The sequence below is a fragment of the Myotis nattereri genome (assembly GCF_964212035.1).
Source record: "Myotis nattereri genome assembly, chromosome: 12".
NCBI classification, from domain to species: domain Eukaryota; kingdom Metazoa; phylum Chordata; class Mammalia; order Chiroptera; family Vespertilionidae; genus Myotis; species Myotis nattereri.
The window spans coordinates 73,203,663-73,229,379 of NC_138087.1; the positions used below are offsets into that span (position 1 = coordinate 73,203,663).

General features: G+C 53.2%; 1 protein-coding gene across 3 annotated transcripts in view; it reads right to left on the bottom strand.

Annotated features, from left to right (window-relative positions):
* Positions 1-3,814: 3,814 nt before the first annotated feature.
* The window catches only part of ZNF618 (zinc finger protein 618), a 150,005-nt gene continuing 128,102 nt past the window's right edge, over positions 3,815-25,717 (bottom strand). Inside the window, exons 11-16 of one of the 3 annotated variants that reach the window (XM_081103620.1) lie at positions 21,390-21,629; positions 17,574-17,654; positions 14,494-14,571; positions 11,265-11,366; positions 8,850-10,405; positions 3,815-3,912 (exon numbers count right to left, since the gene is read on the bottom strand). In XM_081103620.1, the coding sequence (XP_080959746.1) occupies positions 8,889-10,405; positions 11,265-11,366; positions 14,494-14,571; positions 17,574-17,654; positions 21,390-21,629 (2,018 nt within the window). In that variant the 3' untranslated portion in view covers positions 3,815-3,912; positions 8,850-8,888. Of the gene's footprint in view, positions 3,913-8,108; positions 10,406-11,264; positions 11,367-14,493; positions 14,572-17,573; positions 17,655-21,389; positions 21,630-25,717 lie in introns of those variants that run through there. The other 2 variants (XM_081103619.1, XM_081103621.1) reach the window with 2 other exon arrangements.

Genomic DNA, 25,717 nt, shown 5'->3' on the forward strand with positions numbered 1-25,717 from the left:
CATGTCCTGACTGTTCATTGTCATCCTAGTGGAAGGAGACGGGGGCAGGAGGGGGCGACAAAGCCGGGCGGGCAGGAGCAGCCCAGCCGGCCCCAGGAGTGGGAAACGCGACAGAACCACCTTCCCTGTGTGAAACTGGCCATGCAAATTATGACACACAGAGCACAGTTCCCCTGCTTGACAACAGTATAAAATAGGATTTTGCTTTCATAAAGCTAGAGGAGGGGGAACGCTCTAGGTACTTGTTTCTGCAGGAGGGTTGACGGGTCACCAGCGACCCAGGGTCAGAATAAGGTGCCCTATGTGCCCAGGGGGTCAGTGCCTGAAATAATTCTCGTTCTTGACCACATGGAATCCCCGCCAACGTTTTACTTTGGCCACAGCCACGTCCCCAGCACAGCTGCCGGGAGCTGAAAAGCCTTAGGCTGTTTCCCCACCAGGCCCTCGAGTTCCCATCTCCTGGGACCCCTTCCCCAGCCCTTTGCCCCAGGAGAATGTTCACTGACCTTCACGTTCTGTCCATGATGACCAGCAGGGCCCTGGGCCAGCATCCGCAGCCCTCGGTCCGGCTGGCTCCTCCGCCCTTCATAGGCCATCCAAGTGACTCAGGCACCAACCTGGCCCAAGAGCACGACTCTAGGAGCCTCCAGATTAGACACACTGAACATACAAACATCCGGGTTATGAATCTCTCTTGCGCGCTCCCTCCACCCAGAGCCCGGCGGGACGCGGCTGCTGCTGAGGGGGGGAGCCCAGCTTCCTGTCCTGAAGTGGGAGCTGCCTGGGCCCAGAAGCCCAGGCAGGGCGGCTTCTCCCTGGGGTGAGCCTGCTAAGGCCCGGGGCTACTTCGGTCAAGGCTGCTTCTCATGCCATTAGCCCATGTGCTTAGGAGACCCATCAAGAAGGGAGTTCCACCTCCCTTGTTGAGGGGATGAACCTAGAGCAAGGATTTAGATGCAGAGATCTTTGCAACCCTCTTGGTCAGACCACACAGAGTCCCCCTCCCACTGTCTCCTCCAAAGTCTAGCGCTTGGGAGAGGGCTGTCCTGAGGGACACGTCTGTGGTCACGGCCAGGGCTCTCTGGGCACAAGTGGGCGGAGTCTAGGCAGTGGGTTCAGGGGGAATCGGCAAACAAATGTCATCACACCGTGTCCACACCTTGCTCCCCCCACACATGCCTCGCACAGCAGAGCCACCTGTGGCACCTGAAGGTGCCACTCTGAAGAGTGACCTGGAGAACAAATGTTTAAACCAGAGGTGCCGCCGCAGGTGTACAGGCAGGCCAGCTGGTGGATGGGGAGTGTGGCTTGGAAGGTACTTTTTACAGCTCTGAAGGCGCCATTTAAAACCTGAGCGTCCATATACACACCTGGGCTTCTCAATCCTCTAGGAAAGGAAGTACCGGCAGCCCGGGGCCTGCACCCTGACTTGAGCAGCCCCTAGCGACAGGGCCTCCTGAGGCTCACCAGCCCTGCCCAGGCCCGAGGCATCTGTCTCCCTATTTGCCAAAACCTTCCCAGCAAAAGGTTCCCTTGGATCCTGACTCCGTCCCTCCGGGGTGTGGTGGGGCTGAAGAACACCTGTGACCCCCGAGACCAGAGTCCGCGAGGCTCATCTCTGGAGGCCCCAGAATCCTTGTTGGCAAAGTGGCTGCCCTGGGGACTCCCCGGATTCTCAAGTGGTCCCTCATTTCTGATACAAAATAGACGTGGCTATTTTTAAACTTACTCTGTTTTAAACTTGAACATCCAGAGGCTGGCCCTTCTACTGTAGGCAGGCTCCGGGCCAGGCCCCGATCTTGTTGGCGATGCTCCCACATGTGGGGAGGACTGTCAGTGCAGCAGGACTCCGGGCTTGTTCTAGACCACATAGAACTCCCCGGTTACATTCCGGCTGCTGGCCCAGGGCTGTCCACGCCGCTAACCGCAGGAAACCCTCACGGGATGGTTCGGAGGGTGGGCTGATGCCCCCGGGAGGCCGGCCCAGCCGGAGCCCACATGAGCTGTTGAATGTGCGATTCGATGGAACGTGTTCAGCTGACCCAAGTAGCACGCTCTCTTCAAGAGCAGCCTGCACCTGGTTGAAGGCAGGGATAGAGGTGCTGGGTGTCCGGCATCCGCCTTGACGGCGATTTCACCTTTGCACAGGTGTTCCCGCTTGAAGGGCCATCACCCTTCCCGCCCACTCAGGCCACAGCGCATCTTCCAATGGCATCTTTGTCCCTCTTGCCTTCGGCTGGACTCTATTCAATCGGAGCGTTGCTGTGCCTGTGCCTGTGCCTGTCATGGGGCAAGTCCACCCAGCAGTTCACCGTGGAGGGTGCTCGCAGATGCCATCAGGAATTTGGCAAAGTCCCGGACACCCTTCCCCAGAAAACAAGATGTCACACACAACACATAACGCCGCGCACATCACTGGGGCGGCCAAGGCCACAGGCTCACAAGAGCCACAGGAACGACTGCTGGGCAAGGCGAACTAGATCTGCCCCTTAGGCACTGGGTCTGTAGGACCCAGATGAAATCCATCCTTTCTTCCACAGGACGATGTCCACGAGCCAGGCCTGTAGGGACCCCGTCTCCCCTTGGCCATGTCCCTCCATCATTTATCAAACATTGGCTGAGCAGGGTCTGGTGCTGGAGGTAAGCGATGAGTCAGATGAGTTAGCAGTGCTGGCCTTGGGCTGGACTCCAGCTGTGACCCCCAGGGACCCTGCCCCTGATCCATCTCCACTCACCAGTAGATGCTCCTGACTGGATGACACAGCCCAACCGCACACCCAAAAAATACCACCACACACTGCCATCTTCCTAAAGGTCGTTTTATTGTAAAACCATAAATACAACACCGACATGAAATCATTTAAGCAACTGATCCTCTCTAACCATTAAAAGGATGTCTTTTGCCTTGGCATCAACCAACCGGGAAATAATGTTGCAAGAATTCATGGGGTCGAGGGGTTCTGAATTCTGGGCGGGGGCTTTTGGCGATTTAAGGAACCAAGTGGAACCTTCCTCTTCTCCCTGGGAATGTCCCACTTTTGGACAAGAACAGACAGTTAAAAACAGCAACATTTAAACAGCTCAGTTTTAAATTTTATTACTTCGTAAAAACCTTTCCTTTTTCTGTTCCTTTCCTCCATTTGACATCAGTAAAAGTTTGAAACATCACGAAATTGATTTGGCTGTAAATGGAGAAAACGGTACCAGGGACCCAAACAAAGTGAAACGGAAAAACCCAAAGGACAAACAGAAAATCCTTAAATACACCCACAAGTTTGGTCTCGGGGGCTCACACATCACACAAGAACCGTCAACGCAACCCCCATGCAATGTGACCCCTTGCAGAGCTGTCGGACCCACAGGCTGTTGGATCCACACCGACACAGGAGACCGCAAACAACGTCTTTTGTTAATTAACACAGCAAGGGTGACACTAGGTAACTTTTTTTTTTTTTTTAAATACAGTACATGGTACACAGGGTGCCAGGATGGCCCTGTATAAACCCCTCGTGGAGACTTGAGCCAAGCACTGGCTGTTTATAAAAATATTGTGTTGCTACAAAAGTATAAATTAATGCTACCGGTATTAAGAAATATTAAACACATAAAACTTATAAGGATTAAGAAAAATATTCATTAATACCTGTAGAAAACTCTGGCCTAAAAAAGATATTTTTTTGTGTTTGCTTTTTTGTAAATTTTTTTTTTGCATTTTTTTTTTTAAGATGACTTGAGTTTCTTGCACTCGAAGAGAGAGACACAGTCAGATGTGCCTATGGTATTGCCTAGAACGTCTTCACTACTGAGAAAGGATGGGGGTGTGCGCACGTGGCTACGGAGTGGGGCCTGGGAGGGAGGGGCACCAAGGCTTTCTCAAGCTTTACCTGATGTGAAAGAATCACCGACGGGAAGCTGTGGGGGAAAGACAAAGGTAGGATCAGAAGAGAACGGAAAATAATTTATCCTTTTTTTAAAAATATCTCTGCTTCGGGTGGTTGTACAAAATGATTTCCTGATGGTTGGGATCTGAATGGCCCTGGACACGTTGCCCGATGGGTCTGAGCCTTCAGCCCCGCAGGTCCCTCTGTCTCTTGGGTGGTGAGTCCCAGCCCCAGGCCAGTCCACGAGCTGGCTCACTGCTTGGGAACCCAGATGCCCTGGCTGGGCGGGAGGGGGTCCTCCTTCCAGCTGGTCTCAGACCCCCAGGTCTCTGCCAACCTGGATTTCAGGAAGCGCCACAGGGATCCCGGGCCCCTGAGGTTGCAGTCGAGGCTGGGCTGTGCCCCTGTAAGGAACTTTGGTTTGAAGAGTCAAGGTGCCCAGTGGATGGGTGGGACCCTCATGGGTCCAATGCTGACGCCCAACTGCAAACCCAGCAGATCCTCCTCGGAACAGGAGCCGTCTCTGAAGCGACACCGTGGTGGTGGCGGAGGGGGCATGAATAGACCAACAGGATCTCCACCCTCATCCACGCGGGGAGCAGGTGCCTTTTCGCAAGGAAAGCACAGGGCCCCTCGGGGAAAGGCAGGCCTCTGACTGACTACGATCCTCAAACCCAAATGAGAGCCCAAGAGAAACAATCAAATCCTCCAGAAAATCCTGAGGGGGGAGCCAGGAGGGGAAGAGGAGAGGGAAAACACTGTATCATTGGTTCACCATAACTGGCCTAGCAAACATTAGCCACAGTGAAGACGGGCAGCCCCATCCCAAGACGCCCACCGGCCCAGGCGGGTACCGGGGGCTGGGCCAGGGCAGGCAGGGCCAAGACAGGAGCCCTCATCTCCTGTCTCTGGGGACAGCCTGAGCCTTCCTTAGCCTCTTGGTTCTGTCTAAAGCAGCAGCCTGTCTAGGAGCCCTCCTGCAAGTACATCCCAGGGACACAGGCGTTGGCCTGTCCCCAAGGCCAGGGCGTAGCCATGAACTCAGTCCAGCTCCAGGGCGCAGGAGCCCACTCACATGTCCTGTGCACTTCCTCTTCCATCTCTGCAAGCGTGTCCCTCACGATGACAATCTCCAGGTACTGTCCGCTCCGGGCCATTTCTCACGGGCCCTCCTTCTCCATCCGCAGCCCAGCCTCACTTCTAACCTTCCTTGTGACCCTGTGGAGCCCAGGGAGCATGCGCTGTATCCTTGACATCCCTCCAGGGGCTCATGCACTCTCCAAGGAACCCGGTCCAAGTCCCGGAGGAGGCAGGCAGCCTCCCGCAAGCACGGGGGACTCCCAAAGACAGAAGCTTGGCGTCACCGTGGAAAACCTGCCCTGCAATTTGCCTCCGGTGTTTCTTGAAAGCGAAGGACAGGAGCAAACCCAAGGAGAGAACTCCTGGCAGCCTCTGGACCTGGTGTAGACAAACAGTCCTTCCTAGAATCCCAGAGACCCACACTCCTCAGTGTGCCATCAGGCCTTGCCCAGCCAACAGCCACTCTGAAGGCCAAGCATGAGGTTGCCAGGTGGGCTGGAAGCAGACGCAGCAGGTGGCCCGCCCTTGTGTTTCCTGGTTTCTACCTACCACCTGGGGGGGGTGGGGGGGCCTGGCTGGCTGACCGAGGCGCAGGGAAGGCAGGGCGTTGCTGGGATAGGAGCATCCACGCGCGATGACTGGGATGGCACCGCTGCTCTTGGTGGAGTCGAGACCCCCTGGCTACTCCAAATCTGAGGACCACCCACGAAGCACAGTCCTTTGGGCTTGGGTGGGGAAGCCAGCTGACCTCAGGGGAGGGGCCAACCCCGCAGTCTCCTCTTGGGTCTGTGTACGCCAAAGCAAAGGCCCGTTCTGTCCTGGGAATCACGTGGCTTGAGACGAGTTGTGTCCAAGTCAGCAGGCGAACACCTGGAGCTGCCCAGAACATGACAGGAACGGTCCCTGGTCTGCCAGCTGCCACGGGCCTGTGCTGGGAAGCCCCATAGCTGTCAGAGGAGCAGGAAGCAGGAGACAAGACCCTTCCGTAGGTCAAGGCCAGGTCCGGTGCCCGGAGATTAAGTGGAAGAGCCCACCTCTCCTTTGGCTGAGCTAGAATCTGAACAAGGTGGATATTGCTATAAATCGGGGCCAGTGGCTGGACCTGTGAGATCTTTGGGTTGTTAAGCGGTTGGTGGCAGCAGGATCTGCACTATGGGAACTGCCTGTGTGAGGAAGCAGGCTGAGGAGCGACACCAGCTTCTGGGGATCCAGAGGTTGCGAGAGAGATGGCTACCTGCCACCTCGTCACCACAGGTGGTCGAGGCAGCCCCAGGAGACAGCTTCAGCGCCTGTCCTAAGGACTAAACTCAGGTGGAACGGAAGACCAGGTGACGACACGTGACTCGGTACCTAGAATTTAGTGAGACTCGAATTTCATTCTGGAGGGCTGACATCCCGTGGTCCAAAGACTCTAAATGCACATCTGGACTTGGTCTCTGATGGCTTTACAAGAAAATGAAATGCCTACTTCCTAACGAACTGGCCGCAAAACAGGGCAACATCAGCACACAGCTCTGCTCCACGTAGAGGGAGGATGGGCCCAAGGCCGTTTCCACCGACCACACCAAGGGAGCAGCTCTGACCCTCCTGGTGTGGCCCCTTCCCTGGCAGCAGAGCAGGGCAGGGCGGGAGGAACCTGGAGCTGGAGGTACCTGTCACTCCTCAGCACCCCTGCAGCCACCTTCTGCAAGGCCCGGAGGCCCGAAGTCTGCCGAGACACTCTAGGAAGTGACATCAGGTGACTGGCCAGTGCGAATGGAGGCTCTTCTGATGGCGTGAGCCCAGCTGGAGACGTTGCGGGGAAACACCTAGCCCTTCTCTGGGTGAGGAAGTGGCCAGGCGGTGGCTGAGGCCATGGCTTTGCTGGAGAGAACGTGCCCACGCCCACTCTCATACACTGCAGTACATCCAAGTCTCGGAGGGGTGGTTCTCATGAGGAAAAGTGGGCAGGAGAGGCCCCCGGGACAGTGTTTCTATACCAGCGTCGCTTGCCCATCTGCCATGGGCCGGGAGAGGGCAGGGTACAGTGCTTTCTGTAGTCGAGGTATCTGGCAGTTGAGTAATGCTTTCTTAGGAGGAAGGGGTGGAGGCGCCCTAGCCCCCGAGACGGTAGAATGTGCCGTTGTGGAAGCCACGTGGCCGTCCTCAGCCTGAAGCCCTTGGTGTCGCCATCTCCAGGCCACAGCCATGGGCACCGGAGGACGGGAGACCACCAGCACTTTATTCACAGAGAGGTGGGCCGGGGCTGATCACTGATCCTGACGGAACCACCTCTTAGATGGCGGGGGGGGGGGGGGGCGCGCCCACCCTCGGTGTTTGGACTGAGTGTGTACAAACGGAACTGCTCGTGGAGAGAAAAGCCTACGGACATCTTTCACAGCATCATTCAGTGTGGCCTCATGCCATTCCACCCTCCAGACATCCATCGTTTGGCCCACAAGGCACCGCGCGCAACTATTTACTGGAAGGAGGGCTGAGGCTCGAGTGTGGGGACCCCAGGGCTGTGAGCAACAGACCCACCGGAACCCCTGGGGTCCTGGGGAGGGGTGGGGAGGCAGTGGGTCTGAGGTGTGACGGACGTGAACGTGGATCAGCTCAGGAGTCCCTGCTGAGTCCCTGCTGAGCTGAGAGTGTCAGTGATGTGGCGAGTGGTATAATGCACTCTGGGTATCAGTCGGACATTCGCAGGACCGGACGCGGCGAGCCAGGAGGGCGGGCCTTCACTTACATTCAGGAGAAATCCTCAACCACAGGCGTCCCTATGGCTTCCACCGAACCCCACCCCCGTGGAACCTGTGACTCCAACCCCACTCCTGGTCTCCACACAGCACAGACCAGTGCATGGTCCTGGCTGTTCGAATACAGACACGGGACTGTACAGGGAAGGCTAATGGAAACCGTAGGAGAGCGAATATACCACTGAGATGAGCTAGTTTACAGTGTGACTTGAGGAACAAAAATGGCAATTAAAAAAAAAAAAAACAACCTTCAAAACATAAGTTATAGACATTCAGTGCCTCCTAGCAGAGTCTAAATCAAATCTGAAAAAACAAAACCAAAAGGTAAAAACGGCTAAAATGTTAGGAAGAGAATTAAGGAGTGGAGATAGTATCTATACTTCTCTGAAATATGTCTTTTTTTTTTTCTTCTTATATTAAAAAGCCAAAAGTCAGCTTTCTATTCTTAAAGTCTCCTTTCCTGATCTGGGGAGATAGATAGGTGTGTTTCTAAGGCGGCTGCCCCGTGACACCCGCCAGTGTCTCGAAGGCAGCTGCTCAATGCCCTGAAGGTGAACAAGAACAAAGTCCAGTGCAGAAACTGTCCATCTGATGCAGTTTGGAGAATCCATCGCAGGGCAGCCGGGGAGGGCGGGGCAGCCGGGGAGGGTGCATTAGGGTGAGGAGGGCTGGGGGGAGGGGGCATGAAGGGAAAAGGGGGACCATGGGCTGAGGACAGAGCGCGTCAAGTCACTTCAGATTTCAGCTGCCTGAACACTTTGCAACATCGGCGTCCTACCAACCTGCGCACCTGAAAACCAAGTCTTCGAAGCCCCTTGCCGAGGAAACGAGGTGAGCGTTTTCCCTCTTTCCCACACCCTCGGCTTTCCCGACACGCCCAGTTTAATGCACACGCGCCCACGAGCAGGCGTGGACATGCACCAGGGTAGTATGTGTGTGCACGCGTGCGCGAAGCTACAACGGCCACGCAGATGAGCAAAAGAGCCTCGCGCCCGCACCCACGGTCCGCGTGCTGGGACACACACGTGCACACACACACTGGAAAAAGCACTTAAGTTTCCAGGGGGCGTTTAGAATGAGGTCCACAGTGTTTAGAACTTAAACTCCTTTCCTTTGTTTGCGACAGTGTTGTGTAAATTTTTTTCCCTACCGTTCTCTCTCGCTTTTCTTTTGTTCGGAAGTAAAAGTCTTAAAGCATGTTGGACTTCAGAAACATGAGTTTGTTCATATCTTCGGGGCTGAGCAGTCGCCTCCTTTTGATGAGAAGCGCCTGCTCACACATACTGACACACCCACTCCTGGCCCCCACGGCCGGGACCGCGAGGAGCCAGAAGGCCAGCTTGGCGAGTTTCGTGTGCTTCTGGGTCACGCACGACCAGTACTGGAAGAGATCGGGGGTGGCCTGGAAGAGGGGCTCCTGCAGGTAATCGTACACCTCGTTCTTGCCCAGCCGATCGTCTTCCTGAGCAGCGGGGTTCTCGCCGGCGGCGGAGCGCGGCTTCTTGGCGGCGGGCTCGAAGTCGGCCTCCTCCGTCCAGGACTCCTTGACCTCGTTGATGAGCTCACACACCTTGCCGATGATTTCCTCGTGCTGATACGGCGGGACCGGCCGCAGCTTCTGCTGTGGGTCCAGGATCATGGCCACCTTATGCGCCGGGTGCACCTTGAAGTTCTCCTTGAGGGCTTCCAGGAAGAGGTGGCACAGCTTGCTGACCGTGCCCGCGTCGTTGGCCTTGGCCGTGAACAGCTTCTCCAGCCGGACGTAGGTGGGCAGCACCAGCTGCAGGGTGGGCTGGCTCTCGTTGCTCAGCTCGATGACCGCCTGCTTCACCGGCGTGAGGATGGCCGCCAGGTTGCTGAGCAGGTGCTTGTTGAGGCTCTGGATGAGGTTCAGCTTCTTGGCCCGGCTGTAGAACTCGCAGATCTGCTCGTAGCGCTCGTGCACCAGCAGCAGCGAGTCCGTGACCGAGTTCCAGCAGGGCGGCGGCGACGTCTCCTCCAGCGACCCGAAGGTCTCCTTGGCGAGGCCGGTGGAGCCCGCCAGGTCCTCGCACACGTTGAGCAGCTCGATGACCTCGTGCATGCTGCGGGCCTGCAGCGTCCGCTTGCTCAGCACGCTCTGCACCACCGAGTTCAAGGCACAGGCTGAGCAGCGGAGGCACATGCCGGCCTTGGAGAAGGCGGAAGCGCTCACCCGGCAGTCCGTCACGTACACTGTCCTGATCTCCGACATCACGAACTCTGACAGCACGTTCTGCACCCAGTGGTGCACCAGGTCGCCGCTGTCACGGATGTCCGCTCCCTTCACGCCCAGCACATAGCTCTTGATGTGGTTGCCCTCGGCCTGGTAGGCAGTGAGGATGTAGCAGGAGTCGGGGCCCACGCTCTGCGAGTGACAGGTGACGCCGATGCCCAGGCAGGCGTTGCTGCCCAAGGCACACGTCACCTTCACCTTCACCTGGTTGTACATGCGCGGCAGGTGCTTCAGTGCCAGCGTGTTGAAGTTGCCCAGGATCTCGGTGACGGAGAAAGCCCCATAGCGGGCGCCACTGTCCACCAGCGTCTGGGCCAGTTTCAGGAACTCCTTCCCACTCACCACGCTCAGCGCTCCCAGGTCAGCGCACATGACCCGCAGCAGCCGCTCTGCGATGTTCTGCCGCTCCTTCTCAGGGATGATGCTGTTGGATGTTAAACCGCTGGCCGTGGCTGGCAGGGGACACAAGGAGAGATCGGATTAACCCTGGCATCTGAGGCTCCTTGATCCAGCAGCAGACTAATACTCCCAGCATCTATTATTAGGAATTATGAACAGATTTCATCTTGCACAGAAATTACATGAGTTTCACGAGAATAACATTCTATGACTGATGGATTGATAATGCCTGCCATGGGCGTGGGAATACAACACAGTGGTATGTGTGCAGCATACTTGCTGCATGGGCCAGTCACCCAGACTTTTGAAGCCAACTAGTCTAACCCAGTGGTCGGCAAACTGCGGCTCACGAGCCATATGCGGCTCTTTGGCCCCTTGAGTGTGGCTCTTCCACAAAATACCATGTGCGGGCCCGCATGTACAGTGTGATTGAAACTTCGTGGCCCATGCGTGGAAGTTGGTATTGTGTGGAAGAGCCACACTCAAGGGGCCAAAGAGCCGCATGTGGCTCGCGAGCTGCAGTTTGCCGACCACTGGTCTAACCTCTTCCTCAGTATAGCAATGGCTGCTAATAAAGGCACCTCCAGTGAACAAAATGCAGGAGGCCAACATGTCAGGAAAGAGCAACCAACAGAAATTGTGAGAGTGGATGCCAGTTCTGATCCTGTCACCAATTTGGACTCTCTGATCACACACAGATCACCTCCTCTCCCCAGGCCTCCTTTTGCCGATCCTATGAGTTCTTACTAGTAAGTGTGAAAGTGCTTTGGAAACTGTTATGCATGGCCTTCTGTCACCCTGGGAGGCACAGGTGGTGGGGATGCGGGCAGAAGGGAGCAACCCGAGCGGGGGCTGGAGGTGCGTGGGGCAGACCTCCGCGAGTCCCCCGGCTCCAGCCTGGAAGAGACCTACTGTTGTTGGCGCTGTTCCTCTGGGCCGGGGGTTTCCACTTCTCTTCCACAACAGCAGGTGGCGATCGGGACTGGTTAGAGGTGATGTTGTTCTCGTTGTCGGCTGTGGGCACAAAGGGGACGGTGTGTCACCCTACAGTATCAGAGGCCTGTGGACTAACAGACGAGAACTAGAGCGGGGCGGGGGCGGGCACGCATGCCCCCTGGGACTGAGGCCTGGAGCCAAATCCTGGCTCCTCCTCACACAGCTCCCATAGGTTTGCGAAGCCTGATTTTCATCATTTGGAAAAATGAAGATAATCACACAGATGGGACACAACTGCTGGAAGGACTAACGAGATAACGCAGGGGAAGGGCGGAGCACGGTGCCCGGCATGGAGTAAGTGCTGAGCAAATGGGGATCACAGCACCCGGGTCTGGCTGGGAGGTCCCCCCCCTGCCCCCCCCCACAACCCCAGAATTCTAGCTCTGAAATGGGGGAGGGGTTCCAGTTACACTCTAAAGCATTTCACACTCTCACGTCTTCAAAGTGTGGTTTTTTTTTGGACTTTTCAGTATATTTATTAAAAATTTAGTTAATGAGGCTGGCATTATCCTGATCCAAAACTAGAGAAAAACATTACAAGAAAAGAAATGACAACCAATATCCCTCGTAAACATATACATGAAAGTCGTTAACAAAATATTAGCAAGCTAGATACAGTAATATAGAAAAAGAATAGCATATCATGACTATGGAGTTTATCCCAGAAATCCAAGTTGAGGTTAATAATTGAAAACCAATCAGTGTAATGCCCTATACTAAGTGGAAAAAACAAATAGAAAAATCATCCCCACAGATATAAATGCACATTAAAATATGACCAAATTCAACAGCCACCCACAACACAAACTCTGAGCAAACTAGGAAGAGAAGGAAACATCTACTTGGTAAAGGGCATCAGAGAAAACTTGATGGAAATAAAAAGGATTATAAAGAAATACTACAAACAGTAGTTGTCCAACAGATCAGATAACCTGAATGAAAGAGACATATTCTTAGAAAGACATAAACTACCAAAAATGATTCAAAAACCAGAAAATCTGAATAGTGGTTTCCAGGGCTGGGATGCAGGGAGGGCCTGGCTGCACAGAGGCAGGAGGGAGCGTTCTGGGTTGATGGTTAACCCGTCCAACTATACTCTTAAACTTGAGAACTTCACTTCTGTAAATTATATCTCAATGAATCTGACTTTAAAACGACTGAAGAGAAACACATTAAAAGAGTAACAGTGGTTAACTTTGAGATTAGGGCCCGTTCTTCATTTCCCAATTTCTCCGCATTTTCCCGAATTTCTTTTAATGAACAGATCTTACATTTAAAAAGGGGGAGCGCAGATTTTAAAATGGAAACAGGCAGCCTTTCTTGTGGACGTTCTCCACTAGCGCACAGGGATCTGGAAGGCCTGGGTTTGAACCCAGCTCTGCCAGGGCTGTGGGTGTGACCATCAGTTCGTCACTTCTGGGCCTCAGTTCCCCCTCCTCCCTCCAAAACGCTGGGGCTGGACAAGCTGCAGGGTCATTCCCTCATTCTGACTGTCCGCGGGACTTGGAATCCAAATTACTCAGCCTAGCATTAGATAACACTGTCTGGTATCGGCTGAATGAAACAAAATAAAATGTTCCCTCCATATCTCAGATGCTGCTACTGCATGGGTGAGGTGCTGTAAATGCTCTGTAAAAAGGCTTGACTTACAGCTTGAGCTGGACAAAACATTTACTCCGTGTGGCTATCCCTATGTACACAGGTACACACACGCGCGCGCACATACACACACTCACACACACACTCACGTCTGGTCTACAAGGGGCTGGATGCAAAGCTGGAATAAAGGCTGTCCCCCAGGGAGGGACCAATGCAGGAAGGAGGAAGAGCATGGGGCTAACATCGTGACTGCATAGCCTTGGACTTTTCAGTACATTTATCAGGAAGTTACTAGGCCATTTTGTGCCTCCATTTCCTTATCTGTAAAGTGGAGCTAATACAGACACTTAACTCAGAGGGATGTTCTGAGGTTAAGTGAGCTAATATGTGTGACACTCTGAGAATAAGTCCTGGCACCAAGGAAGAGCTCAGATCATGTTAGTAGCTGTTTGGACCAGTGATTCTGTTCTCTGAGCCTCAGTTTCCTCATCTGTACAATGGGATCCTGTCAGCTGGCGAACAGGCTTGTTCAGATGGAACGAAATAACTACCTGACACATACTGATCACTCACTGACTGTTAGCTGTCTTTAGTATTATTCCTGACAAAACAGGCTCCTGACCTATTACAAAGCAAGACAGGTTTCCCTCCGGCACCGACAGGAAGTTTATTAGCGGGAATTACCCTGTGCCTTTCAGCAGCCTCTTAATGAGATTGGTGTTACTCGAGGCTGATCCCCCTTAGCAGCAGCGCTGTGAACGGCGCAGATCATGACGTTTAATTTCTCTCTATGGAGTCAATCCTTTAATCCCGACGCAGCCTGGCTGGGACTCAGCCTGGCTTTGCACCGGATTGCCTCCCGCATTCTCTGCCGGCACTGGACCAGAACAAAGCGGCCCAAAGCTCTTCATGGAAAAAGTGGAGGTGCTGGAGGAGGGGGGGCCACCAGGAGGTGCAGCCTTGATTTGCATTTTAATGGCCTCTGCCCAACTGCCTGAGGCATGGCCTAGCACTGGCTCCAGACTCTTCCCTAATTAGCCTCAGCTTCCAGAGACGGGCAGAGCAGGTGGAGGGTTGGGGCTTCAGAGGAGGGAGGGAGGGAGTGGGCTGTGGGAGTTTCAGGCCGTGGTCCCTGAGCAGCCTTCAACTGCTGTCACTATTCCCCCGTAAGGTCAAGTCTAAATGCCCCGAGCTGGCATTCAAGGCCTTCCCTGGGCCTCCCCACTCGCATCTCTGGCCTCTGCTCACTCTGACCTCAAGCCACACTCAACATCCACCTTCACATCTCCCTGGTCAGTTTCTATTTGGTCTTTAGGTTCAACATGGGAGCCACAACCTTCCAGAAGCCTGCTTCAGCCCCGTGCCACTCTCTGTGCCCTCCCGAGCCTGCTGTCCCCACTAACCCCACCCTGTGTTATAACCGATGGACTGGGGATCCTGAAGGCAGGTCCCATGTCCTGTGACCATTTCCTGGGAAAGAGTGGCCTTCCCTGGTCTGGGGGGGGGGGGGTGCTGCAGCGCCCCAATGGGCTGTGGGGGCGCTTACCCGCGTGGGACTGCATGTGCTCCAGCAGGTTGTTGTAGAACTGGAACTGGATCCCACAGGCGCCACACGTGTAGGGTTCTGCGGGGAGAAACGAAGCAGCCGTTTTAGGGGCAGAAGGACCTGGGCGCCTTCCTGCTGGGCTGTGGGCTGATTGGGAACTGGGAACCCCAACACACACTGGAGCTCTGGGCCCAGCCTGACCTGCCCCTGGCACTAACGTGTGAGCGGGAGGCCGGGGCAGGAAGGATCGATGGGGAGACGGGGACGTGCGGCCTCAGAGAGCCTCTGATGCGGTCAGGCAGCCATTTACTGAGTGCTTACTGTGTGCCAGGCACTGTCTGGGCACTGGGGGTGAGGTGCGTGGGGCAGATGGGCTGGAGGAGGGACAGGAGCTCTCAGCCAGAGACCGGGTCTTACTGGTTCCCCGGCCCATCTGCCTGCCTGTAGAAGCACACGGGCATCACTGTTTGCTGAGCAAACGAATGAGTTAATGTCTGAATGAACCCCCAAACAAGGCAATGCACACAGAGGAAAGGAGAGGAAGAAGACACTGGAGAACAGGGTAAGAAGGGGAGAAAGCCACAGAAAAGCAAGAAGTGGGACAAGACGCGGAAAGGGCAGAGAGAGGCGGAGGGCGGGAGAGAAGGGAGGATGACCGCACACAGGACCAGGACAAGTGGGCCTTTATCTTTCATCTCTGTTCCCAATACTCGAGTCAATGCCCAAGAGACGAGGGAGGAAGAAGGGGTACAAAGGAGGAAAGGATAAAGAGAGGAGGATGGCTGACATGGGGAGGTCTGTGTTCCTGCAGGGCTGGGGGACAGAGGCGGCTGCCACTGTCGGGGGTCTGCCTCGTCCCCCGTGCCAACTCCTCCACCGGCCTGGGCTGGGCACTCCTCCTGCGCTGCTACTAGCTGCCCTGTCTGCCTGGGAGGGCGGCCCAAGGTCAGATGCTCTGGGGAGGCCCTGAGAGCTGGGGCCACTCCGTTCATTCCCTGCCCGGCCTCGCCCTCTCCAGCCCCCCATGGGACCACCACTTACTCTGTAGGAGAGGGAAAGTATTGGAAATCAGGGGACTTGCAGTTTCTGCAAAAGAGAAACAGTTTAGCTAGGTCTCCTCCAGGTCTGGTGCTCTCAGATGACCAGTCATTATTTCCATTGTTAACAAGTGGTGAGCCAGATGGGGCCCTCAGACGAGGGGAGCACAGAGCCAGGCTCAGATTCCGGGGTGGGGCTGGGACACTGGGCAGGGCAATGGCAGCCAGGGCCACCCCTCTAGGACACACTCAGCTCTCCAAAGGTGAGCCCACAGAGCACAGTGAGAACGTCCACGCTCGGCTACAGGACGGGAAGCTGCTTCGAGGTCCTGGCCCCGAGGCCTGTGCTTGTGAGGTGCTCTGCCTGCTGGAACCTGCCCCACGCTGCCGGGTGCTGCCAGGCGAGCCTCAGACGCAGGAGGTGGCAGAGTGGTGCGGGCGGACTCGGCTGGGGTCCTGGCTCCACCACGTACAAGCTGGGGACCTGCGGCAACTACCCACCCCCTTCTCCTGAGCCTCCATTTTCTCACCCCCAAATGAAAGATAACCCTCCTCCTGGGGCTGGGCACACGTGAAGACAGGAAAGACACACACAGCTCTGAACACATGCCAGGCACAGAGTAAGCGCTCAGTAAACGGTGTCTGCCCTTCACACAGCCAGTTTCCAGTTCTGAGTATCGGCTCTGGTGGAAGGAGGGGCAGGGGTGCAGCCTGGCTCAGAGCAGAGACTCCCGGGAGGCCAGGGCTCCGGTCCTGATGCTTAATCCTGTGTGGCCTTGGGCAAAACGCCACCACGTTTAAGCCCACTTGTTGGAGATGCTGCTGGATTACATTTTTCAAAAGGGTTGAAGCAGCTTGGAAAAGCTGACACGTTCTCTACAGTGAAGGGGTCCTGTCAGGGCCACCCCAGCACCCCTCACTCCCTTGCTCAGGGTCCTTGTAGAATAACTGGGTTTACTTAAAGAGATTACGTGAGTGGGTACGTAATCTCTGCAGGACACTTGCTGAATGCTCACCACGCAGGGACGTCTGTGCTATCCCCACTTTAGAACGGAGGAGAATTGAGAGTCCAGGCCCAGCCACCAGCTCACAGGGGGCGGAGCTGAGGTTCGAGTCTTGGCTGGAGACAGAGCTGGGGCTCAGATTCCTACGCAGAAGCCTCCACATTCAAACCTGTGTTCCCAACTGTTTCATGAAGCCCCTGATGGACGGTCAGGCTGCGCCCAGCATCTGTCTATACACAAGCAGTGCCCAGGATATGCGGGACACAAGTGGGAACCGAGTATGACGAACGGAACCTCAACTGTGCCAGAGAGGGGGTGCCTTGCTTTACTATAACCAGTGTCAGAACTCTTTCCCCTTCCCTTCCTGCCCTGGCTGCCACTGTGCAGACCACCTGGCTATGCCTTTTCGGACGGAGGCAGCTGGTGACCCCTCAAGGCCCCGACGGGCTGACCCAGGTCTATCTGGGGAGAGGGGCCTTGGGCAGCTCTGTTCTAAGGCCCTCTCTGTTCTGCCAGGGTCTTGGCGGAGGCAGCCACCAGGGGGCGCCAAAACACTGCCAGGAACCTCAGGCAAACCTTGGGCGGGCAGGGGCTGGAAGGGAACCGTTGGATGGTTCCTGGTCCGAAGTGGAGCCAGAACTCTGGGCCTCTGGCTTACCAGGCCACAGCTCTCTCTGCTGTAACCCCATTGCCTCTGCTGGAAAGAAAATGGCTGATGTTTTCCCTAAAAATATAGAAATGGCTCTTTTAGGCTCAGCTCTCTGGGGCCATGCATGTAGGTGTTGCAGGCTATGGGGTAGGGGGAGTTCCTCTCTCCATGGGGAAGAGACAGGAAGGGCCACAGTCCCCCGAGATGCCCCCGTGGCCCAGAAGGAGGCCCCTGGAAGACTAGGCCCCTGGGTTTCTGCCCAGCCCTGGCCTCCTAATTCTCAGCCCCTCCCAACACCACCAGCATGCATCATGGAGACCCCAGCCCACAGGGGGGAGCAGACAGAGCCGGCAACCTCAGCACAGGGCGCCTGGCACAGGGCACACTCACCGCTGGAGTTTTGGGAACTGCTGTTCGTCTCTTCAAAGTGGTTTTGTGCTTTGCTTTCTACTCTCCGACTGAAAGCGCTTTCTGCTGGTGAGGACAGGAGAGAGTGAGAGAAAACGACGGTGACTGATCAGCACTAGATCCAAAGGGGTCGGGGGCATGCCAGAGGCGGCTCAGAGGCTGAGGAAGGCCCAGGGCTTGATGTTGGGGGGATCAGACAATGAGGAGCTCCAGGGTCCCAAACCAGAGCCCCAGCTCCTCAAGCTCACCCGAGTCGCCTGATACCTTGTCAGGGCCCCAGGAGACCCTCCGGACAGTGCCCAGGGGGGGTGGAGGTCCAGGCCTGGGGGCATGTGTGGGTGAGCTGTCCAGAAGCTCGCAGATGAAATCCAGCCGAGTGAGCAGACAGCAATGGGCCTGGGTCTCCCATCTGGGCCCCTGGGGAGCCACACGTGGGCCACTGAGTAATGTGGACCTGTCCCCACCGGTCCCTATGCCAGATTCCGCTGTCTCAGGCCCCACAACGGAGCAGGGAGGAGGGCAGACTGTCTCCTGAAAGCAGTTCTGGCAGAGCAGGTGGGCCGGACAGCTCCACATGCCCAGTGGTCCCTGGGTGGCCTTGGAGAGAAGGTGTGCCAGGCAGAGTGGGGGCAGCCCACACCCCAGGAGGCCAAAGACCAGGTGAGGTCCTGTCAGAGTTTACCCGGGTTAAGGACTAGCTCCTGATGATTTCTTGGGCATCTCCGCTTACAGGCGGCACTTTTCTTAGTGGCTCACCTTCTTCTCCCAGGCGCTGCCTGTAACCCCAGAGGCAGAGACAGAATTCAAGGTGGAAAATACCAATTTAGTGCCCACCTCTCCCCCACCTGCAGAAGGTACTGAAACTGAGTATCCAGGCTGGGAGGGGACTCGGCTTTTCCAAGCTCTTGGCACAATGGGTGCCGGATGCTCCAGGAGACAAAGACTTCTGGGAACAAGTCACGGGGTGGAACAGCCGACCCAGCCCCTTTCTTAGGGAGAAGCAACTTGCACCAGCGTGTCAAAGGCTCGGAGAAGTTCACTGAAAAGAGGTCCGTCAGGCTTTATTAATCCAGCCTTTCCAAATGGATTTGGCCACTCAAGCCTATTTTTAAATATATTTTTATAAATTTCAGAGAGGAAGGGAGAGGGAGAGAGAGAAACATCAATGATGAATCATTGATCAGCTGCCTCCTGCATGCCCCCTACTGGGGATCGAGACAGCAACCTGGGCATGTGTCCTTGATTGGAATTGAACCCGGGACCCTTCAGTCCACAGGCCGACACTGTATACACTGAGCCAAAGAAGCTAAGGTGCCGACTTTTAAATTATTGGATAGATTCCTTACTATTCCTCAAAAAACGGTGGTTTCAGGAACTCACTGTGGGAAATACCACTGTCACCCAGTCCACCCCATGCCAGAGGGCTCTCGCTCAGGCTGTGGGGGCCGGGGTTCTGGCGATCATCGGGTGACAGGAAAGGAAGCCAGAGGCGGCTCCTACAGGTCCTGCTCAATGTCCCATTCCCTGACCCCAACGACGTCTCCTGAGGCAGCCTCCTTTCCACAGAGGCTGTCCACAACACAAAGATAACCCTCTCTTCAAAAGGCATCCATAGAATGCCTGGGCCGAGAGCTCCATACCTGCCTCCTTCAAGAAGTCATCTTTAAATGGGCAAAGAAAGCACCTCAGTTCTTTGCCTAGGGGGAGGGGGGGGGTGCACTCATTTACTGAGCGCCTACTCTGTGCCAGGCACTGATTTAGATGCCTTGCACCCAGGGTCTCTCTTAATTCTCCCACTAGCTCTATGAGGTCCACACCGTCACTTCCATTTTATAGGTGAAAAACACACACGCACCCAGAGGAAAGTGAGGCTGTCACGTTCCCGGGGCTGAACATGCTGCTAATCCTCTAAGACGGCAGAATGAGACTTCATTCTCGCACAGGCAGACGCGTCCTTTTTCACAAGTGAGTCCTTTCTGCATCTTAATCCTCGTGCGTGCAGGGGGGTGGCGACCCCTCTGCGGGGGACTTTCATGCAGCCTCGCCACTTTATTGGCAGAACTGACAAGTGAGGTCATGATTCGTTTCCCCATACTCAGCTCGTAATGCAAACTTGATCGGCTCTCCCTGCCACGGGCACCTCCGGCCACAAACCAGTGGGCTGTACGGTGGGTGAGGTCCCAGGCACAGGCCCGCACCTCCGCCCAGGAACAGCTGCCTGTTCCAACACGGTGAAGGCGGTGACCACTTCCAGCTCTCCCGTGCAGGTTCTTGCCGAAACCTGGTGTCCTCTGCTCTGCCCACCTGCTCTGCCCCCAGCCCCAAGTCTCCCAGGTCACATAAAGGCAGCTAGAAGCAAGTCCCAGAGCCTCCGGGATGCTTCTTTGGGGACACTGAGGTCCCAGAGCTGCCCCTTCCAGGCAGCTCCCTGCAGGAACTACAGACGTGGAAACTCCCAGCCATAAGGTCAAGAAGAAAAAGCAAACATTTGAAACTTGGGATCCCATTAGTTAGCTGAGCCAACATCTACCACCGACGAGCCCATGAGGACCAGCCTGTTTCTAGAAAAATACAACGGCTATCGGCTTTTCTCAACGCAGTACCTCAAAATCCATGATGCTCAAGGTTGATTACGTACTTATTCTCCTTCCGGGACATCTAAACTTCATAAGCCTATCTTCAAACACTTCTGGCGAACACATCCTTGCCCCACAGTAGCCCACGAACCAAAGAATAATGGCAAACACAACTCGTCAACCGCCAGCCCAACCTACTGGGTCACTGAACTCAGTCTGATCACTTGTATGTTTAACGGATGGCTGTGGGCCTCTTGACAGCAACTGAAAGGTCCCTGATCCCAGAAGGACCACATCATCACTCTATCCTACATCACTCTACCCTCCGCCCACAGGCAGGCGCCCAAGGCTCATTCCATCTGGGCATGAGTCAGGGTTCCTGATAACTGGCTCTCCGCCTGGACCAGAAAACACTGGAGCTGGCATCCATTGGTCTCCTGCTGGGCCACGGCCCAGGGAGCGATTTCACGAGTAGCGGGAGGCCAAGAGCACAGAGCTTCCGGCCAGCCACCCTGCTTCGAGGAGAACAGCTCTTCGTAGAAATGAGTTCTTAGGCTGGGTTTCGGAAAGATGGGGGATGCAAACGCATGCCGAGGGGGTTCCAGGCAGGGACATGAATGGATGAACCGGGCTGCATGTCAGACAGACAACAGTGTGATCACAATGAGAGATGGCACCCGCCGCATGGCTCTTGTGTTGGGTAGGCAGGAGGGAGTGGTGGGGACTGTGGAAAACTGGAGAGCACATGCTCTATGAATACAGGAGGCAGCTGTGGCTCAGCCCAAGCCAATTGTTGCACTGCAGGAAAGTGGGCCCGGAACGGCCGGAGCTGACTTGTCCATGTCAGCTAGAGATCAAGTTTCACATAAATCCTCCTAGCGTCCAAATGTTGGCAAGGAATTTAAAGCAGTTTTTAAAAACACCTCAGGCCATGACGTGGGGGGGAATATTCTCTTGTTTAAAAAGAGAAAACTTTGCAAACTCTCTTGTGCAACCCTCTGATTTAGGATAAGAAAACTTAGACTCAGAGAGGTTAGTTAGGCGGCTCGCCAAGGTCTCAGGGCCCGTCAGAGGCAGAGCTAGGACCCAGATTCGTCCCACAGAACCATGGGACCCCCACTGTTGCTCTTGCAAGGGAACAATGACCCCGGGCACAGCTGTGGTGTGGCAGGTGGGGGGAGGGGGAATGGAGGGAGTGTGGGGTGACATAGGCCGTTGGTACCTGAGGTTGCCTTGTTGGCTGGAGATCCTGAATTTGGAGTGCGGAACGTCTGGGTTTGGGTGGCTGGAGGGGTGCGGTGTAAGAGGGTGGAGCATCGGACCACGGAGGCCGAAGCTTTTTTCCCCGACTGGTTCGTCTGGGTCTTCGCGGCCACGAAGCGTGGAGACGGGGAGACCTCTGGATGTGAACACTCAGAGCCCGTGTCTGGATCGTCCGGTGGCTCCCACCCGGGGGCGGTACCTGAGAGGGTCACGCTCTCAGTCCCCAAGAGCCCTCGGAGCTGGCGGAGTAAGTGGCCTCTCGAGCCACCGCCCCCACCTCCGCCCCCCATACTCGAGGGTGGACACCTCTTCTCAGTCCACAGAAAGCAAAGACTCTCGCTCCTACCTGGAGCCTGAGAAAAACCTGGGAGTCTAGAACCTTCCCCAGCTTCTCCTCGAGGCAAGCCTATCTCACACGTTACCCTCCAATGGCCCCAGGGCATAGGCAGAGAGGGATGCAGGGGCTCAGAGAGGGACAGGCACCACTCCGGGGTCACAGAGCAGTTTGGGATGGAGCCACGATGCATTGCCCAGGCTCCTAACTCATTTCATTCCATAGTTTACACCATCTGTTGACCTTCTCACGTGAAATGCTGTCCAGCTGGAATTCCTACCTGGGCTTTCACAGAGAAAGGAAGAGCTTTAGACAGACTGGCTGATTGCTCTTGTAAGAAACGTAGGAGATATTTACACATAAAAGAGATATTTAAAAATAAGAGAACACAGTGATCTCTCCTTCCTGTGAAGCTGAAAGTTTAAGTGGAGCAGAACATACAGAGAATAGATGGATTTGAAAAAAGTAACCATGCCCCCGAGAGGGAGAAGAGACCGGGGCCCAGCGGTCGGGGCAGGGAATCCCTGAAGCAGGGGGAGTGGAAATGAATTTGTGGCAAGTGGGCCCCGTGGGACCAAAGGCTGGAGGTGGAAGTGAGAGGGAGACGGGATCCACAGGTTCTAATCTGGGAAATCCTTGTGGGTTTTAGTCTGAGGAAGAGAACTGGAGACCTTACACTTCTGGCCACGCTGGAGCCGCTGGTGTAGGGCTAGCCCTCCTCCAGACGCAAGGTAAAGCTGGACAAAACACGTGAAACCACCGTTTCAGACCGTGAACAGAAGGAGGTGCAGGGCCTCCTGTGAGTCATGGAAGAAGACCTCCCAGGAGCCCCTCCTGCTCTCTGCCTGGGGAGACCTTCTGGACCAGAGCACAGAGGTGAAACCCAAAGAAAGCACCCCAGTCACCCTGAACTGAGGAGTCAGCGGTCAGAGTTCAGGGCTTCCAAGGTGGCTGGAGTTTGAAGGGCAGGATAACAAAGAAGGGAGAAAACAAAGAGCTCCTGGACCGTGCAGAGGGACCCCTGCAAGCCTGGCAGCCAACGGACTGCGGGGCTGCGCGTGAGTGAGGAGTCCGGGGTGTGCAAGGTTAGAGGATGTCTGAGGTCCCACTTGCCAGAGAGGAGACCTTGCTGAATACCCAGGCATTCAGCTGAGACCCAGAGGAGCCAGGCCTCAGAAGGATTCCGCTGACCCTAGCACAAGGACTACCGTATCCCCCCTTATCCAGGAGCGATACATTCCCAGGCCTCCAATGAAGGCCTGAAACCGCAGAGAGTACTGAATCCTAGAGGTACCGTTTTTTGCGAGGCATACATATTTGAGATACATTTTAATTTTTAAATTAGGCATACTAAGAGATTAACAACAGGGACTAATAATAAAATAGGACAATTGTAACAACAGGCTGTAATAGAAGTTATGTACATGGCGTTGGGGCCTTTATTAAAATAAGGCTTATTTGGAACACAAGCACTGTGTACTGTGACAACCGATGCGATAACTGAGACAGCTACTAAGCAGGGGTGGGTAGTTATGTAGCCTGGATAAGGTAGACAAAGGGATCACTCGTGTTCTAAGAGGGATGGAGCGGGATGGCATGAGATTTCATCCTGTTACTCAGAACAGTGTGCAACTTAAAATGTATAAATTGTTTATTTCTGGAATCTTCCATTTAGTATTTTTACACCACAGTTGACTAAAACCATGGAAAGTGAAACTGTGGATAAGGAGAGGCTACTGTACTCCAGACCCCACCCCAACACAGCTTAAAAGTGAGCCTTTGAATCATCAAGCTAATCTGTATTAACTGCCGACCAGAACAAAATTCGACATTTTTCAAAGGAAGATAGCAAAGTCCAGACACTCAACAACACTGCATCCACACAGGCAGCACAGAATAAAAAAAAGGATGCCATCGGGTGGAGCAGGAAAACGGGAATGATATTCAACAGGGAAAAAAAACACAAAACAGTCAACAGAAACATACAAAAATGACAGCAACAATAGACTCTGCAGACAAGGACCTTAACACAGCTATTATAAATATGCTCCAAGATTTAAAGGATAACATGAACATAATGAAGAAAGAAATGGTGTCAAACAGAACCAAGCGGAAATTACAGAGATTAAAAAATACGATAGCTGAGATGAAAAATTCACTTAATGGCTATTTCCAATGAAACAAAGTAAGACACTGTAGAAGAAAGGATCAGCAAACCTGAGAACAGGGCACGTGAAACAATCCAAATAGCAACACAGGGAAATTAAGGCTGAAACACTGAACACAGCTTTAACTGATCTGTAAACATCGTAAAAAAAAATGTAACATACATGTCAATAGTCTTAGTAGGAGGCAAAAGAGAAATTGGGGAAGAAAAATATTTATGGAAATACTGACTGAAAATTTTCCTTGATGAAAAATATAAACCCACTGATCCAAAAAGCTCAACAAACCCCAAAGAAGATGAAGCCAAAGAATACTATATATCCATAATCAAATTACTAAAGCCAGTATTATAGAGAAATATTTAAAATAATCCACAGAAAAAAGATACATCAAGTATAGAATAACAACCAGAATGACCTTTGACTTCTCACAAGACACAACATAAGCAAAGAAGATAAAATAATGACATTCTTAAAGTGCTAAAAAAAATTTCTCAACCCAGAATTTCATATCGAGAGAAGATGTCCTTCAAAGGGTGAAACAAAAGCATCTTCAGTTAAGAAAATCTTTCACCAACAGACCTACAATGTAAGAAATGTTCAAGGAAGTTCTTCAGGGAATAAAGGAAAAGGATAATAGAGGAAATTCAGATTTACATAAAGAAAAGTACAGAAAATGGTAAATATGTAATAAATATAAAAGGCATTTTCTCTCATTTCTTAATTACTTTAACACAGGATTGACTGTTTAAAGCAAAAAATAATTGTTGGTTTTATAACTTATTTAGACTATGTATGATACATATGTTAACACTTACATGTATGATGTAAGAATAGCTCAAAGGACAGGAGGGTAGTAAATGGAAGTATACTGTGATAAGGTTCTCACATAATGTATAATGTGTTATGATATAAAGTCATGGTAGATTATAATACATTAAAGATATATATTATAAACCACAAAGTAACCACTAAAGGAAAAGCAGTATAGGTGGAAAGCTAACAGAGGAAATTTTTAAAATTCTTGATTAATATTAAAGAAGGCAAGACAAAAAAATGAATAAGAAATGAAACAAACAGAAATACAACAAGATAAAAAACTTAAATCTAACCATATCAAAATAATATATCAAATGTAAATGGGTTAAACACTTCATTTAAAGGCAGGGATTGTCAGGCTGGATAAAGGAGTGAGAACCAACTACTAGTATATGTATGCACTTAAAACACACATAAGTAAAAAGCAAAGGATGAAGAGAGATATACCATGCAAACACTAATCCTAAGAAAGCTGTAGTAGCTATATTAATATCAAATGAAGTAGATTTCAGACAATGGGTATTACCAGATATAAAGAAGGGCATTGAACAATTTTAAAAGGGTCAATTCATCATGACATAATGATCCCAAGTGTGTGCACTTAAAAACAAATTTCAAAATATACACATCAAAACCTGACAGAACTAAAGGGAGAGACAGCATCTCTAGAATTAAAGTTGTAGATTTTAACTCTGCTCTCTCGGTATTTGGCAGAACAAGCATATGTTTTTGAAAATCCTGGAAAGGTGTAGAGATGTAAACAATATTATCAATCACTGTAATCTAAATGACACGCCATGCAGGAAATACTCTCTCCAACTCATTCTGTAAGGCCAGTATTACTCTGATACCCAAATTAGACAAGAACATTACATGAAAAGAAAAGTACACTGCTGGCTGGAATGTAACATGGCATAATCGCTTTGAAAAACAATTGGGCTGTTTCTTAAAAGTCAAACATACACCTGC